The 13,986-nt window shown below is 52.6% G+C and overlaps 5 protein-coding genes across 6 annotated transcripts; 2 read left to right on the top strand and 3 right to left on the bottom strand.

Moving 5' to 3' along the window:
* Positions 1-1,036: 1,036 nt before the first annotated feature.
* Positions 1,037-1,654, bottom strand: CKM354_000696100 (uncharacterized protein; the record flags this gene model as incomplete). The annotated part of the gene is made up of 2 exons (XM_044802297.1): positions 1,037-1,252; positions 1,313-1,654. The coding sequence occupies 2 exons, from the start codon at positions 1,652-1,654 to the stop codon at positions 1,037-1,039; spliced, it is 558 nt and encodes a 185-aa protein (XP_044658232.1).
* Positions 1,655-1,948: 294 nt separating this feature from the next.
* On the bottom strand, positions 1,949-3,450 carry CKM354_000696000 (uncharacterized protein; the record flags this gene model as incomplete). Its single annotated transcript, XM_044802296.1, has 4 exons — positions 1,949-2,391; positions 2,445-2,820; positions 2,871-3,004; positions 3,057-3,450. The coding sequence occupies 4 exons, from the start codon at positions 3,448-3,450 to the stop codon at positions 1,949-1,951; spliced, it is 1,347 nt and encodes a 448-aa protein (XP_044658231.1).
* Positions 3,451-3,846: 396 nt separating this feature from the next.
* CKM354_000695900 (uncharacterized protein) lies at positions 3,847-4,945 on the top strand (the record flags this gene model as incomplete). Its single annotated transcript, XM_044802295.1, has 3 exons — positions 3,847-3,961; positions 4,016-4,809; positions 4,862-4,945. The coding sequence occupies 3 exons, from the start codon at positions 3,847-3,849 to the stop codon at positions 4,943-4,945; spliced, it is 993 nt and encodes a 330-aa protein (XP_044658230.1).
* A 3,071-nt stretch (positions 4,946-8,016) lies between these two features.
* On the bottom strand, positions 8,017-10,463 carry CKM354_000695800 (uncharacterized protein; the record flags this gene model as incomplete). Of its 2 annotated transcripts, none has more annotated exons than XM_044802293.1 (10): positions 8,017-8,131; positions 8,192-8,484; positions 8,539-8,871; positions 8,926-9,060; positions 9,116-9,262; positions 9,324-9,460; positions 9,510-9,706; positions 9,766-9,951; positions 10,005-10,134; positions 10,190-10,463. In XM_044802293.1, the coding sequence occupies 10 exons, from the start codon at positions 10,461-10,463 to the stop codon at positions 8,017-8,019; spliced, it is 1,947 nt and encodes a 648-aa protein (XP_044658228.1). The 2 variants fall into 2 exon arrangements, with proteins under 2 accessions (XP_044658228.1, XP_044658229.1); XM_044802294.1 differs by having other exon boundaries at positions 9,116-9,259.
* A 1,364-nt stretch (positions 10,464-11,827) lies between these two features.
* CKM354_000695700 (uncharacterized protein) lies at positions 11,828-13,924 on the top strand (the record flags this gene model as incomplete). Its single annotated transcript, XM_044802292.1, has 8 exons — positions 11,828-11,910; positions 11,961-11,980; positions 12,026-12,076; positions 12,128-12,209; positions 12,259-12,298; positions 12,352-12,984; positions 13,034-13,408; positions 13,457-13,924. The coding sequence occupies 8 exons, from the start codon at positions 11,828-11,830 to the stop codon at positions 13,922-13,924; spliced, it is 1,752 nt and encodes a 583-aa protein (XP_044658227.1).
* Positions 13,925-13,986: the final 62 nt, after the last annotated feature.

The raw sequence follows: 13,986 nt of genomic DNA, 5'->3' as shown, positions 1-13,986 counted from the left end.
GGTGGCAGCAGGTCGCGTGCCATTAACCAAATGAGACATCCAATCGTTGTGTCGATGTTGCGTTGATCTCGACATTCGGACTTATCGTGGCGCAAAGCCATGCCTGTTGCAGCAGGAGTTCGGCTGTGAAGGCACATAGCAGTGGATTAGAAACAAGCGACGCCATACGAGACCTGTCGTTTGACAATATGCATATGCAAGATAGCCACGCGCAGCGGTGATCCTATGCTTGCAAGAGACAAGCTGCCGCTACACTGACAGAAGCTCAGAAGGTCCTTCTTCATCAAGATTAGCGCAAGGCTTGTTGGAGCTTTTCACCTGCAGCTCCTCAGCCGTCAATAGTGGGACGCACCTACGCGAACGCTTCTCGACGTACCGAAGATTCTACGCCGCATCCGCATGTGCTCTTTTGAGGTGGTAGCCGCTCTGGCTCTGCGGCAAAGTCAAAATTATGCGCGCAAAGTGTTGGGACGTCGCAGTGCTCATGTAGCCATGTAGCAAAGTCGACAATCGCAAAGTGTTATATCGCCTCATGAGGACTGACTCGCAGTCGCAAACGTCGGGCCCATCTTTTCATAAAGGCTGTGGCCTGATGTTTTGTGTAGCGAATGTGATCGCATCTAGCAAGACAATGGATGGCCAAACCTCACGACGTCGCCAGCCACCGACCGTCGCCTTGCCTGGGCTGCCTCTAGTCGTTTGTACTAGCTTTCACGACCATCAAGTTTTGATCTTTGTCGGGCCGGCTTAACTTTTGTACAGTGTGATGCGCTACCGGGTAGAATAGCTGGCATGTTGTAGTCTTCGCAGATCTTAGGGCTCCGGGAGTTGCATCTGCAGCAGCAGCATCAAGTAGTTTTCATAGGTGCTGAGAATACACCCTACGTCGATAGCACGGTTGCCGGACAACAGTCTGAGTCCTCTGCAGTGCTCGCTGATAATGAAGCAAAAAAGTGTCTGATGATGCCGGGTATCTGATGTACTCCAAACGCCTCGCTAAAAACGCTCCAACTCACAGCTCGTTCAAAGAGCCAGGCTACTCCCGGCTGTAAGTGATCTTGTGACGTTTCGACGGCTTCAGATCATCTTCATCATCCTTATCTGTCGGTCTCTTCTTCTTGTTGCCTTGGGCTTTGCCAGAGCCCGCAGCAGGTGTACTCGCATTGCTATCTCGAGCTGACAACTGAGGCGGAAATTGTCCAGTTGGTGTCGGCGCATGCGATGGTGTCCCACTGTCTGGTCCTTCCTGTAGCTGCTTTCGGCATCAGCATGCCAAATCCTACTTGGCCCAGGTGCCTTGCGTTCAACTCACCCGCATCCAACTGACGCTACTCCGACTAAAGACGCGGTCTTCCTCCCTCACCCTACCGCCACGTCTTGACCCATCCACCGCACTGCGAGTGCCGATCTGAACACCCTTGACCCAGCCATCGAAGCCACGTACTATGTTGCCTGAATTGGCCGTCTCTTCAAGGTATGCGCCTTCGGTCTTGTAAATATTCTCCTCGAGCGCTGCAAGCTGCTCGTCCAATTTTCGCTTCTTGTCGAGTGTCTGGCGAAGCGTTGAGCGAAGTGATTCGTAGTATGGTCGGCCAGGTTGGTCTGCTGCAGCGGTCGCGGACGGCGCCGAGTTCGGTGGCACGTTCTCTGCCATCCTTGGTGAGTTCTGCGCGTGGCCGCGACGCGACAATAGCGTGATGATGCCGATGGCGAGCAGACACGTCGATGAATTGCGACGCGGTCGTGGCAGCCAGCGATGATGAGATGCGGAGGCCGATGCCAAGCGCTCGACCCCAAGACTTTTGATGGAAGCTACCTCCTACACTGTTCAGTGTACACAAACATAGGATTTTCTCCAATCGATTGCTTCTGGATGGATATTTGAAATGATTTGATTTGTAGATATCTATTGGCTTCTTTCGGGCCTGACTTTTGGCTTCTCGTTCTATCACGCAGCCTGACCAAGTTGCCGTCGTCGAATTAGTTCTGCGAGAGGCACATCGTCCTCGTCGTAGAAGTCGGCCACTTCATCCACACCAAAGTCTGCCAACCGCTCACCCTCTTTGTTCCGCCATGCTTCCTCCCCTTCGTCGGCACGTCGCGACGGTCTGCCTCGGACGTCTTCATCGTCAGACTCTGTGTCTGTGCCGATTGCATCCTCATCCTCGTAGATCCTCTCGCTCTGTCTGGAAGCCTCTAGTCGCTCATGGAAGGGTCGCCGACGAACTACGTACTCGCCGTCGCCATCTGTATAGCGCGCAAGATCTGCCGCTTGACGTTCTTTGAAATCATGGATGTCCCATGATTTGGTAAAGCCGTCACCAACCAGCGGTTTGCGTTCAGCACGGAAGAGACGATCCGGATCCGGTGGTGGCCATGGCTTACTGGGATCTGCAGAATATGAGTCAGTATCAAGAAGTGTCAAGGAGTGCGCGCATGCATACCATCAATCTCATTGTGTTCGTAGGATAGCCCACTCTCTGTACTTGGGCTTCTCGAGAAAGGCCAGAGCCAGCTTATAGGATTCGCGCTGCCCATGCCTTGACAAATGTTGGCCCAGATGCCGATGTCCCATGGGAACTCTTGGTGCTCAATGTAGATCTTGTTCCCATCCGGGTCTTCGAGATACCCACCCAGGACGCGAGCCCGCCTGAGGACAGCATCGTGTCTTTCAATCTCCCAGCCCTCGATGGTCCATGTGTTTACTGCAAGGGACCACAACGTGCGACCAAGTAGAAGCGTGAGAGCGAACAGGACAAAACTGTTCAACGCACAGAGAACGAATATATGACTGAGCTGAAGAACGGAAGGTCCAAGATACTGCTCGTGTGAGTTGTGCCCGAGTCTAGGAAGGATGAGAGGAAACGTACCCTTGGCAAACTCCTTTTGGCCCATATAGGAGCCACTCGAATGAAGAGAAAATATTCCAGAAACGACATGGAGGCCACAGCATAGAACAGAAATCGAATGAAGTGTGGAATGGTGATGTGAGAGACACAGTTGGCTGGAAAACGAGTTACCTACCGTCGTTCGTACCTGCGCGGACCAAGACCTACCAGTCCACACGCAGTGGTGATCCATCTTCATAATGCATCGCTTGCACGTTTTGCAGTGATGCGCTCTTGGCGGCTTGAAGGCCTCGCATCGTCTGCACCAACGATTGCTCTGGGCTGCGGCTTTGGTTGCGGTCTGTTTGGCATCTGACTCTTGGCCACTTATGGACTCATGCCAGTCCTTGGGTATCGTGCCTGGATCTGTGAGGCATGTTCTCCAGTAGCAGATGAAAATACAAGCCACCAGAGCATTGAAGATGTATGCTTCCCCTGAAGAGAGTGGCCCTGGCTCGATGCGGTGGAAGAGCCATTGAGAAGTGTAGGCCAAGAACGCGATCAGGGAGGAGACGGCGGGCAAAGCCAACCTTTGCATCAACGGCAGATCCTTCAGCTCCATTAATTGACGTCTTCCATCGAAGTGTCGAGTGCATGTCGAGAAGACAGGACACAGGAGAGGTTGGAAGTGGCAAGGAATCTTCCCAAGGTTTCGCGGCCCGCCGCTCGCGTCACTTCCTGCCTTCGTGCTCTCTCTTGGTGGGGCCATCTCTCTGACCACATCCACACTGACACACCCACGCTCTAGCCCTTCCGTTGCATAGATACTCACCACACCGGCCGCCTACAACACCGGACGCGCCGCCGCCTATACATTGCACGCTGCCGCCTCGATCCGCCCGCGGTCCGCACGCCGCCAACACAGTCTGGACTCGATCTCAACACCATCTTCTTGAAAGTGGAAAGTGGGTAGGCAACAGTGAACAGCCTCGAGCCTTCGCTGGCTCTCCAAGTCAGCATGGCGCGGGTGTACGCAGATGTCAATCAGCAGATGCCGCGCGCATACTGGGACTATGACAGCGTCAACATCAGCTGGGGAGTACTTGAAAATTACGAGGTGGTTCGCAAGATAGGTAAGATATGGGCACGCGCGCAGTCATAACAGACACAGCTGACGGCGAGGAAAGGGCGTGGCAAATACAGCGAGGTGTTTGAAGGCGTCAACGTGGTTAATTACCAGAAATGCGTCATCAAAGTGCTCAAGCCGGTCAAGAAGAAGAAGATCAAGCGTGAGATCAAAATCTTGCAAAACCTTTCTGGTGGGCCAAACATCGTCGCACTGCTGGACGTTGTCAGAGACAGCCAGTCAAAAACTCCCAGTCTGATCTTCGAGCACGTCAACAACACCGATTTCCGCACGTTGTATCCCAAATTCCAGGATTATGATGTTCGGTACTACATCTACGAGCTGCTCAAAGCGCTGGACTTCTGCCACAGCAAAGGCATCATGCACCGGGACGTCAAGCCTCACAACGTTATGATCGATCATGAGAACAGGAAGTTACGGTTGATCGACTGGGGTCTGGCCGAGTTCTATCACGCCGGGACAGAATACAACGTGCGCGTCGCAAGCAGGTATTTCAAGGGACCGGAACTCCTCGTCGATTTCCAAGAGTACGATTACAGTCTAGACATGTGGTCACTCGGCGCCATGTTCGCGAGCATGATCTTCAGAAAGGAGCCTTTCTTTCACGGCAACAGCAATAGCGATCAACTGGTCAAGATCGCTAAGGTCCTGGGAACCGAAGATCTGTTTGATTACCTTGACAAGTACGACATCGAGCTCGACGCGCAATACGACGATATTCTTGGTCGCTTTCCAAAGAAGAGCTGGCAGGCTTTTGTCAATTCAGAGAACCAGCGCTTCATCAGCAACGATGCGATCGACTTCCTTGACAAGCTGCTGCGCTATGATCACCAGGTATGCGTTTGCACCTATTACGATCACACCAAAACGTACTGACCTTTCCCAGGAACGTCTCACCGCCAAAGAAGCGCAAGCCCATCCATACTTCGCACCTGTTCGGCAAGCGGAGCAGGAGAACAACGCTCACTAATACGATACCAGTGAGACTTGAATCACGATTGAGACTAGATACCACTTTGCTTATGAAAGGCGTCAGATCCTTTTCTGACTGATCAACTTGTGCCGCTTCGGATTATGTTATTGCCGCAGCAGACGGTGCTTTGTGGAGTACGCTGACACCGTTTTGGTCTTCACTAGGACATCCTTCATGACGCACAAGCATTGTGATACACAGCTTGCTACGCGAATTCAATGCTAATCTTACAGAATTCGACGCGGATACATGCGGCGCATGCGATTGTCGAAAACAGCCTCCCCCAACCTCTCTCGCAATTGAACATGCCTCACGGACAACACTACGACCTTCTCTTAGACGACTTAGCGACCACGGTCTCCTTTGCTGGCATCACGCTCTTCTGTTCGCAACTTCTTCCAAGAGCGAGAAACATCTCATACGAATGCGGGGTCTCGATGTATCGAGTGATACTGTATGAGTTCGACACTGCGGTCTGAGATGCCGCTGCGCTCTGGGGCCTGCAGCCCGGACCAGACTTGGAATCGCGGGCCTGACCACGCGGAGTACTGCCATGTGAGGCAACGGTGCTGCTCGGACCATCGGCCTGGCTTGGTGGGTTCAGTCCGGATCATGAGCAACATTTGGTCCGCTTCACCTACCCTTGTCGGACGGCGTCTCCGCAACGCTTCCGAATCTCAGCTAATGGCAAACTCATCCGATTGACTGCGCTCGAAGCGGCGGTGGAAGGTAATGTTACTCGTGTGACTCGGTGCTGCTTGGCCTCAATTGTATTTGTTTGGATGGAGAGCTTCGCTCGCGAATGGCTCTTCAAGACTCTTATACGCGTCGCAGGCTGGACATCTCGCAGCTCGCAATCAAGACAGCCGCCTTGGTTATCACTGTGCAACTGCAAAGGGCCTTCGAGTTGTGACGAGGACATCTCGCACTGCAGGCTTATGTCGAGCGACCATCGTGAGTCGAACGCAGGCTCGGAGTAGTTCGCTGAAGACCGCACACAAAGCTCCACGAGAGATACATACTTCACAAAGCAAATCTAACCGACAACCACCCTGGCCAAGATTCCGAAAACATCGACATGCATTGGCGCTGGATACGCGACCTGAACGAGGCTCGCGTGTCAACACAAATCTTGCTAGGGCAGATTTGAGAATGCTACTGTTGTACTGGTTTTGACTGGCGGACTGCCATGCACGTGGTCTCCCTCGCTAGATCTGACACTGCAATGCTGTAAGGCTCAACCCTGTCGTCCTGGAAGGCGGCCATTCTTCGAGCAGTGCTCGTATCTGATGACCGGTGACGTGCCAAAGCAGAGATCATGCTCTCAGCCGTGTGGTACCTATGGCGCACTTAGCATCCGCAGATCCATCTGCGAGATTGATCGGCGAGAGCACCTCGCCAAGTGGTCGGCTGTCATAGCCTATTGCTTTGCGTCCAATTTGTCTGCCGGCGTTTATCAAGCTTCGGATCCTCGACACTCTTTTTGGCTTCCAAAGGATGCCCAGGAGGGAACTAGTTTGGCTACATTCTCAAATGGCGGACCAACTGCAGTTCTCCATGATACAGTCGAGACAGAATGGCAAGTATGCGGCCTGCCGCATCACCTGCGACTCCAGGGCTGAGTGCGTTCATGTAGCATGCCTCGTGCTACCACATGCAATGGTCGCGCTAACTGAACGACACCGGAGGGGCTCTCGGGATGCTGCAGCTTCATCTGCATGGTGAACATGTGTGCAGTTTGCCACTCGCCCGTGAATCATCCATGATGTCCGCATTGACTCGAAGTAGCGAGATGCACCATCATGTCGCTCACTGCTGCGCTCGCGCCATCTGCAGGTGTGAGGCAAACAGTATCAGCCAGCAATCGGCTGTCAATTCCTTTCTGAAGGGTAACACAGCATATGCCAGCACTGCGTAGCACTGCATGATGGACAGTATCATCTATACTGGCCGCGACTGTCCGAGCCGGCTGCGGCAACAAGCGGTACACTCTTCGTGGAGGGGTCGGAGACTCGCGCGACTTGGGTAAATGAACTATGGCTTGGCGCTCAAATGGGCGATGCTGGAGATGTCTTCGCCGGAACTTGTCGACCAGCACGTGATGGGAATCGGCCTCTTGATAGTTAGTCGACGCCCTATCGGCGTGACTTCACTCAAGGCATCGAGCACACCTTATCAGTGTAGCATGTCATCTTGTGCTAGGACACCGCGACGGTACGTGTCTTCGTGGCTAAGGTTACAACACCATGGAGCATCTGATCAAGACGATCAACTGCGGACCGCCTGTCTGGCGGTCGACGATACGTCAGGGCGCAAATCGCGTGAGCGTCGTAGACAACGTTGCCAGCCGTCAGGGCCGACGGCGCTGTACATTACTGATCCCACTGTATGTTTAATGAACACTTTGTTCAAGCTCGCCGCGGCCTGCGGTTGGCGATGCCACATTACACGGGAACCCAGGAACAGGCAGTAGCCGGGACGGTCGACCGCAACTCATCAGCGACTCGGGACTGCGTCCACTGCAACCAAAAACCACCTCAAGTAACACGAGCCTGATGCTGAGGCCGGCGGAGCGGCAAACGGTTCCAGACCACGGTCCGCCGACTTCGGGTTGGCATATGCTGCACCATCTAACGCCAGCGTGCGCTGTTCACGAACTCCATTTTCATCGCTATACCGCGAACCCGGTGAGACTTTTGGCGGGGAGCGCGGCAATCCGCTCGATACCACGTCTGCAACCAACAATGCGACGTTACGAGTACCATCGCGCTGGGAATTTCAACACTTCCGACACTTCCAAGTGGTTGTAGCATGTTCTACAATGTACCGGAATCCCACCGGCACGTTCTGATGGTACGGGCGCGGGTGCCCTGGAGTCGACTTACCAGTCGTTGGAAATACGGCATTGTGTGCAGTCTTGAAGGATGGCTAGGGGTCTGCAAGCAGGGCGGTTTCAATCTCATTTGCTCGTCATTCCTAGCATTGTACTCGATCTTCTTGTAAGCTTTCCTGAACTCTTACGCCGACCTTCTCATTCTGTTCGGTGCCTGAGGTCTCTAACGACTGCCTCAATCAAAGATTCCTCGACTTGGCGGGATAGGGAAGTCAACATGCGGAAGCTCTCGCTGCTCCTTTGGCAACTCTGGCCATGGCGCATCGTCGCCCTCCAGCAAAGCAACTTGCCTGTCGAAAGCAATCAGCATTTCAGTAGTCAACTTTCTGTAATTGAAGTGAACGACTTACATCCCCTGTATGAAGTAGCGAACTTTATACACCGTGAACATCGTCGCAGCAGGTTTGTTGATCTTCCATCTCAAAGCGAGCCAACCTCCGGCAGGAAGTTCATGCATGTAGCCATACGTTGGGTTTTCAAGATTGAAAGATTTCTTGGTATCGGATTTCTTGAGACCTTCTGCGACGCTTTCGTAAGGATACTTGCCTTGGCCGCTGCCGATCTTGAAGGTGGGGTTGTTGTGTTTGTAGAATGGGAGGTCGACTGGAAGGTCATTCTCGAGAATGATGTCGACTACGGAGCCCTGGGAGATGCGTTAGAAGATGAGAGCGAGTAAAGATTTGAACGTCAAGCTTACGAGTGGAAGATTTCGAATGATTGGTTCCGGCTCAGATGACTGCTTCTTTAAATGGAGGGCAACAGGTTCCATGAATTCGCGGAAAAGCTGCCATGGAGCTCCATTGAGTGAGCAATTGGTCACGAAAGGATTGACTGGGTCTGGTGCGCCCGTTGCTTTGAGACGGAGAGTCAGATCGGCCTTTTGGTCAGGCTTGTTTGGCGTGAATGGTGCAAGCTTGTCGACCTCTTCGAGCACGAAGCCTTTCTTGACAGTGCCGTCGAGATTGACAGGACCATCTTCTAGCTTTGGCTGAGGCATTGGCTCGCCGATAGTCTGGCCCATACGTCTATGCTGCAGCAGGCGTTAGCATCTGCCGCAGCTCAGGGTGGTGCCTACTACGCTTACTGGGTATCGCAAGTAAGCAAATCCTTGAATAGACTGCATCTTGCTGTAGCTGTAGAATCGAATGGCATAATCTTGCGCAGGTTGGTCCAGGCGGACCATGACGTGGATCGTGTCCGCATCTATGAGATGCAGTACCTAAATGTCTGTGAGCAGATTGACCCTCAAGAAATCACATTAGGCCCGGCATTACATCGACTTCTTGCGGCTGCACAAAACCGCCATCGTTCGCGACAACCCACATTTTGTGGTTGTCGATCGAGATTCTCCAGACATGTTCGAATCCTGTATTCGTGAATTGGAGCAGGATCCAGCGGCGGTTATCAGTGTGAATGATCTCCTAAAAGTCAGCGAGGGTACTGCCATGCAGGGGGGTAGTGTGGGGGAGTAGTGTGGAATACCTCGTAGTCTCCATTGGACGGTTTGCACTCGCCATAGCCAACTGCACCAGAAGCCTGTGGGACGCAGCCGTAGGTATCGAGAGCCTTGCCATCCAATTTGTCAAGCTGTGGTGGTTTGCAGTGAACACGGCCCTTTCCTGGTCTGTGTCAGTGCCACGTGTACAGTGTCAAAGGAAAGAAACTTACCATTGATCAAGACAGATTGGAAGCAGTATGGATCATGGCCCTCAGCTTGAAGCTGGGCAATCAAGCCAGCTGCTTGTCGATGCTGATAGTTATAGACAGTTACAGGGTGAGGACGGGCCTCAGCCTCGAGCATGTCTTGAACATCTTGCTTGTCATCCGAGATGACAGAGTATGGCCGTTCGCGATTGGGGCTCGGGCTGCGCAATTGTCAGTTGATGAATTTAGAGGGCAGCGGGGATGCCCCTATCTTCCTCACCGAATCCACATTGTGCCATAATTTCCCTCGACAGAAGGAACCGAGACGTGATCGAGACAGCGCTTGAGGCCCCATTGGCCTGTGGTGTTGAACACTGCCGTACGATTTGCTCTCGGCAGAAGAGGGTAGGTAGTGACGCCGGCACTGCCGTCGTTCCAGGTCTCACTTCCAGAGTCCAGGCCAAGCCTATTTGCGATCAGTGTTTTGGCATGCTATGGGGTAGGGGGCTGACCTCGTACCAATGAATAGCCCATGGTAGCTGAAGTTCATTGAACATATGGATTTTGACGATATCGCCCTCTTGAGCATGGATGGTCTCAAATGGGGTCTCCGAGTTGCCAACAAACATTGGTCGCCACCAGGCTCCATCTGTGCAAATTAATTGGATGCAATCACCTTCATATCAAAGGATGAGCACACTCACCAGGATTGCGCCATGCTTGAGAGAGCGTGAGAGTATAGTCAACCACTCCTGGCTCTCTCACTTCGGCCAAAGGAGTCGATGGGAGATCGCAATCTTTGTGTTGCGCATGCCATTTTGGCAAAATGTCAGGATGGCTGCCTATCCATCTCGTCCCCAAGTCGAGTAGAACCAAGCCGCAAGCCAGACCCAGGAGCAGGTTGGGTCCTCTATTTTGCTTCTTCTTTGGGCTATCTTCCTGGGCAATGAAGGGAACGGCTTCGACCTTGTCGTCCATGTTGTTCCGAGTGCACGAAGTTCCTGCTGTGTGCTGCTCAATTTGTGTCTGCTTCAGCTGGACAGCCTGAAGGTGAAGAATCTAGTACTTCGGATATCAGATACAAGAATGTGGATGAACAACTGAGCATAGCTTCTTCCAATACCGTGCCTGGAGCTGGAGCTCGTCTGATGGACGAGTAATGCAACTCGTATGCACTCCGTGGCCTATCACATGCTCTCGATCGGTCTATACTCGTTTCAGTTTCGATCTATGGCGACATAAAGTCATTGTGCCATGGCAAAGCAGGCATTCTGAATCTACGGAATATTTTGCCGGATTATGCGAACTTGCAGCGTACAGCTCTGCGGCCGGGATGCGCGATGGAGTATGAAACGCGTGGAACTAAGTCATGGAGCGTGCATATTGCTCGGGCGATGAGACCGCCGCGAAGCACATGCTTGCCCATCACGGATGTGATCTTCGCAGTTGTGCACGACGAGCTTTCAGGTGATTGAGGATGCCAATTGGGAGTGAGGAGATGAAAGTGGGAAGACTTCGAAGGGAAGGAGGAGGAGAGTGGAAACGCGTCCACAACTTGTTTGGGTCCGAGACCGAGCCACAATGTCACTCACCTTCTTCTTCACTTCGAGACAGAGACACAACACACTTCACGTCGTCTCTTCAGCGAACCAACGGCCTCTCACACCGCCAGAGCGGCAAAGAGTAGGAAGCACTGGGGTTGGAGCATGAGAAGGCTTCCTGAAGATCGCGGAGTGCATGGCGGATGTTTCGTTCTCCATTCTGGCATCCTCACGAGCTTGCCCTATCGCGTTTGTCGTGTCGAAGGGTCGGGCGTGACTCCGAGAGCGCTCTAATAGATACTCCCGTAGGTTCAGCAGGCACAACCACCCGCTCGGGTCACTGATCGACCTTGTATAACCTGGACTGCGATGAATTCAGCTCGAGGACCCCGTGATGAAACTTGTGCTCCTCACACTTCAACGGCATGCAGACGACTGACCGAGCTCGCAGTGATCCGTGATGATCGTCTGCTCTTGGCATTACAGTCTTGCGCAACCAACGAGTCATCAAGCGGGTGGTGAGCATAGTATGCTGCCATGGGCTTGACTTTGGAACGATTACATCCCTGCCAGCCTTGCGAATGCTGGTTCCACAAGCTCTGTAGCATGAATCATGCCCCGATGCACTCGTACTCTTCGACCTGTTATGTTCCGGCTCAGCAGTGGCGCTGTAGGTGGGCGGTCATCGGAGCCGCTGGCAAACAACTTCGTTCAGCTTTCGCTACATCTCTGCTCCTCCAGCTCGAGTAGACAGCTCGCGAATTTCCAACATCGGATAATCGAAGCACATTGACATATACCATGAAGTCTCTTTTCATCTGGTCGACACTAAGCGCCATCGGCGGTGTCACCGCAAGACTGCGAGAATACAATCTGACACTAGAGTATGTGTATTGCAGCATTAATCTCTCCTAGATCTCGCTGACCACAAAAGGCAAACATGGCTCAACGTTGGTATGCGTGCACTCAACTGAATCTTGACGAGATGATGCTGATCAGATGAAGCGGGTTTCGGAAGAGCAGCTTTGACAGTCAACCAGCAGACTCCAGGTGAGGGATGTCCTTAGATGTCGCCTGACATTTGCTGAATACCACGAACAGGTCCTGTGCTTGAAGTCGAGGAAGGAGATACTCTCCGTGTTAACGTGGTGAATACGGCACTTGTTGAAGCTACACTGCACTGGTCTGTACATTCATCGGTATCGTCAGTACCACCAGCTAACATCGCTTAGGCACGGCATCTTTCAACACGACTCAATGTGGCAAGATGGAGTTTGTCACATCGGATCTCCTACTCATATGCTATCTCACTGACCACCTTGCAGGTCCCAGGAGTTACGCAATGGCCTTTGGAACCTCGTAGCGCCTACACATACGAGATGAAGGTCACCAACCAGACTGGGATTTATTGGTACCACGGACACTTCGGTGCTGTGTTAATCGATGGACAACGAGGACCTATCTGGGTCAAGCCATCAGCATCACGACCCAGGCCATATTCGATGATCTCCTCCAATGCCGAGGAAGTCAAGGCTATGATGCAAGCCGAGGATCTCGCCCGTCATGTCATGCTCGCTGATTGGTATCACGACGATGTAGAAGTTCAAGCGATCCAATATCGCGAGACTGGCATAGAGCCATCGTGTGCAGCGGCAATCATATTCAACGACAAAGGAAGGGTCACATGCTTGCCTCGCGACGTTCTGGACGATTACAGCCCGCATTCAAACAGCCAGGGATGTCTGCCGCCACTGATCGGGGGAGATCGCATCAACCACCGAGAATGCGAGCAAACGCATACCGACATGGAGGTCTTCGAAGCCAAAGACGGTCAGAAGTACATGCTCATGAACTTCATCCATGGCGGAAGCTACCACATGCTTCGGATCTCTGTTGACGAGCATGATATGTACATTGTGGCGCTTGATGGTGACTTTGTGCAGCCAGTCAAAGTTCAGGTAAGAATGCGCTCAATTAGTGACTGCAAAGGATGCTGACAATACTCAGGCAGTCACGCTCAACATGGCGGAGCGGATCAGTTTAATGGTAAAACTCGATCAGAAGCCAGGTACTTATGCAGTGCGAGCTTCATCGCTATCCGATGACCAGATTATCCAGGGTGTTGGCATCTTGCGATACGCAGGAGTTAAAGAAGACAGGGTCGGCGACGTGATGACTGTTCCTGACAGCCAGCCCCATATCGATTTGCGAGGCAAAATGCTTCACAATGGCAAGACTGTGAACGAGATGCGCGATCTGGCGCCTTTCCCACCCAGATCGCCTCCACAGAAGGCTGACCACACCTTCCGCTTCGCAGTCAATCAGACTGCCCCGACCTCGTGGGTGATCGCCAGCGAGCCACATCAAGGCTTTAGACAGCAGGTGAGCATCATGCATATTCATTCTGTCAGGCCTCTCTAACAAGCATAGATGCCTCCCATTATGTGGAACGATGACTCAATGGGACCGACCTCATTCAAAGGAATGAAGAATGGTTCGGTGGTTGACATCATTTTCGAGAACTACGCACATGGCATGCATCCATTTCACAAGCACAACCACAAGGTCTTCGTCATCGGACAAGGTCAGGGCTTCTTTAAATGGAAAGATGTCGACGAAGCTGTCAAAGAATCACCCGAAAGCATCAACTTGGTCGATGCACCTCTTCGGGACGGCTTTATGCTCGAAAGCGAGCACGGTGCCTGGACCGTCGTGAGATATCAGATCACTTTCCCGGCGTTGAGCATGCTGCATTGCCACAAGATTGCACATTTCATGGGCGGTCAGCAGATCATCTTGGCGGAGGGTGTCGAGGCGTTGGAACCACCTCCAGCTTATGTGAAGGGTTTAACTCATGCCTCCTTCAAGCCGCCATTTAGATATGGACCGCTTGATTAGTTAGAGCGATCTAGAGACAAGACAAAGGGATAATGATGGAAGCAGTCGCTTGGAAACGCGTT

Source organism: Cercospora kikuchii (genome assembly GCF_019650295.1).
Source record: "Cercospora kikuchii DNA, contig_00004, whole genome shotgun sequence".
In the NCBI taxonomy this organism is placed as follows: domain Eukaryota; kingdom Fungi; phylum Ascomycota; class Dothideomycetes; order Mycosphaerellales; family Mycosphaerellaceae; genus Cercospora; species Cercospora kikuchii.
The sequence above is the reverse complement of the archived record's forward strand: the minus strand, read 5'-3'. Positions and strand labels throughout refer to the sequence as shown.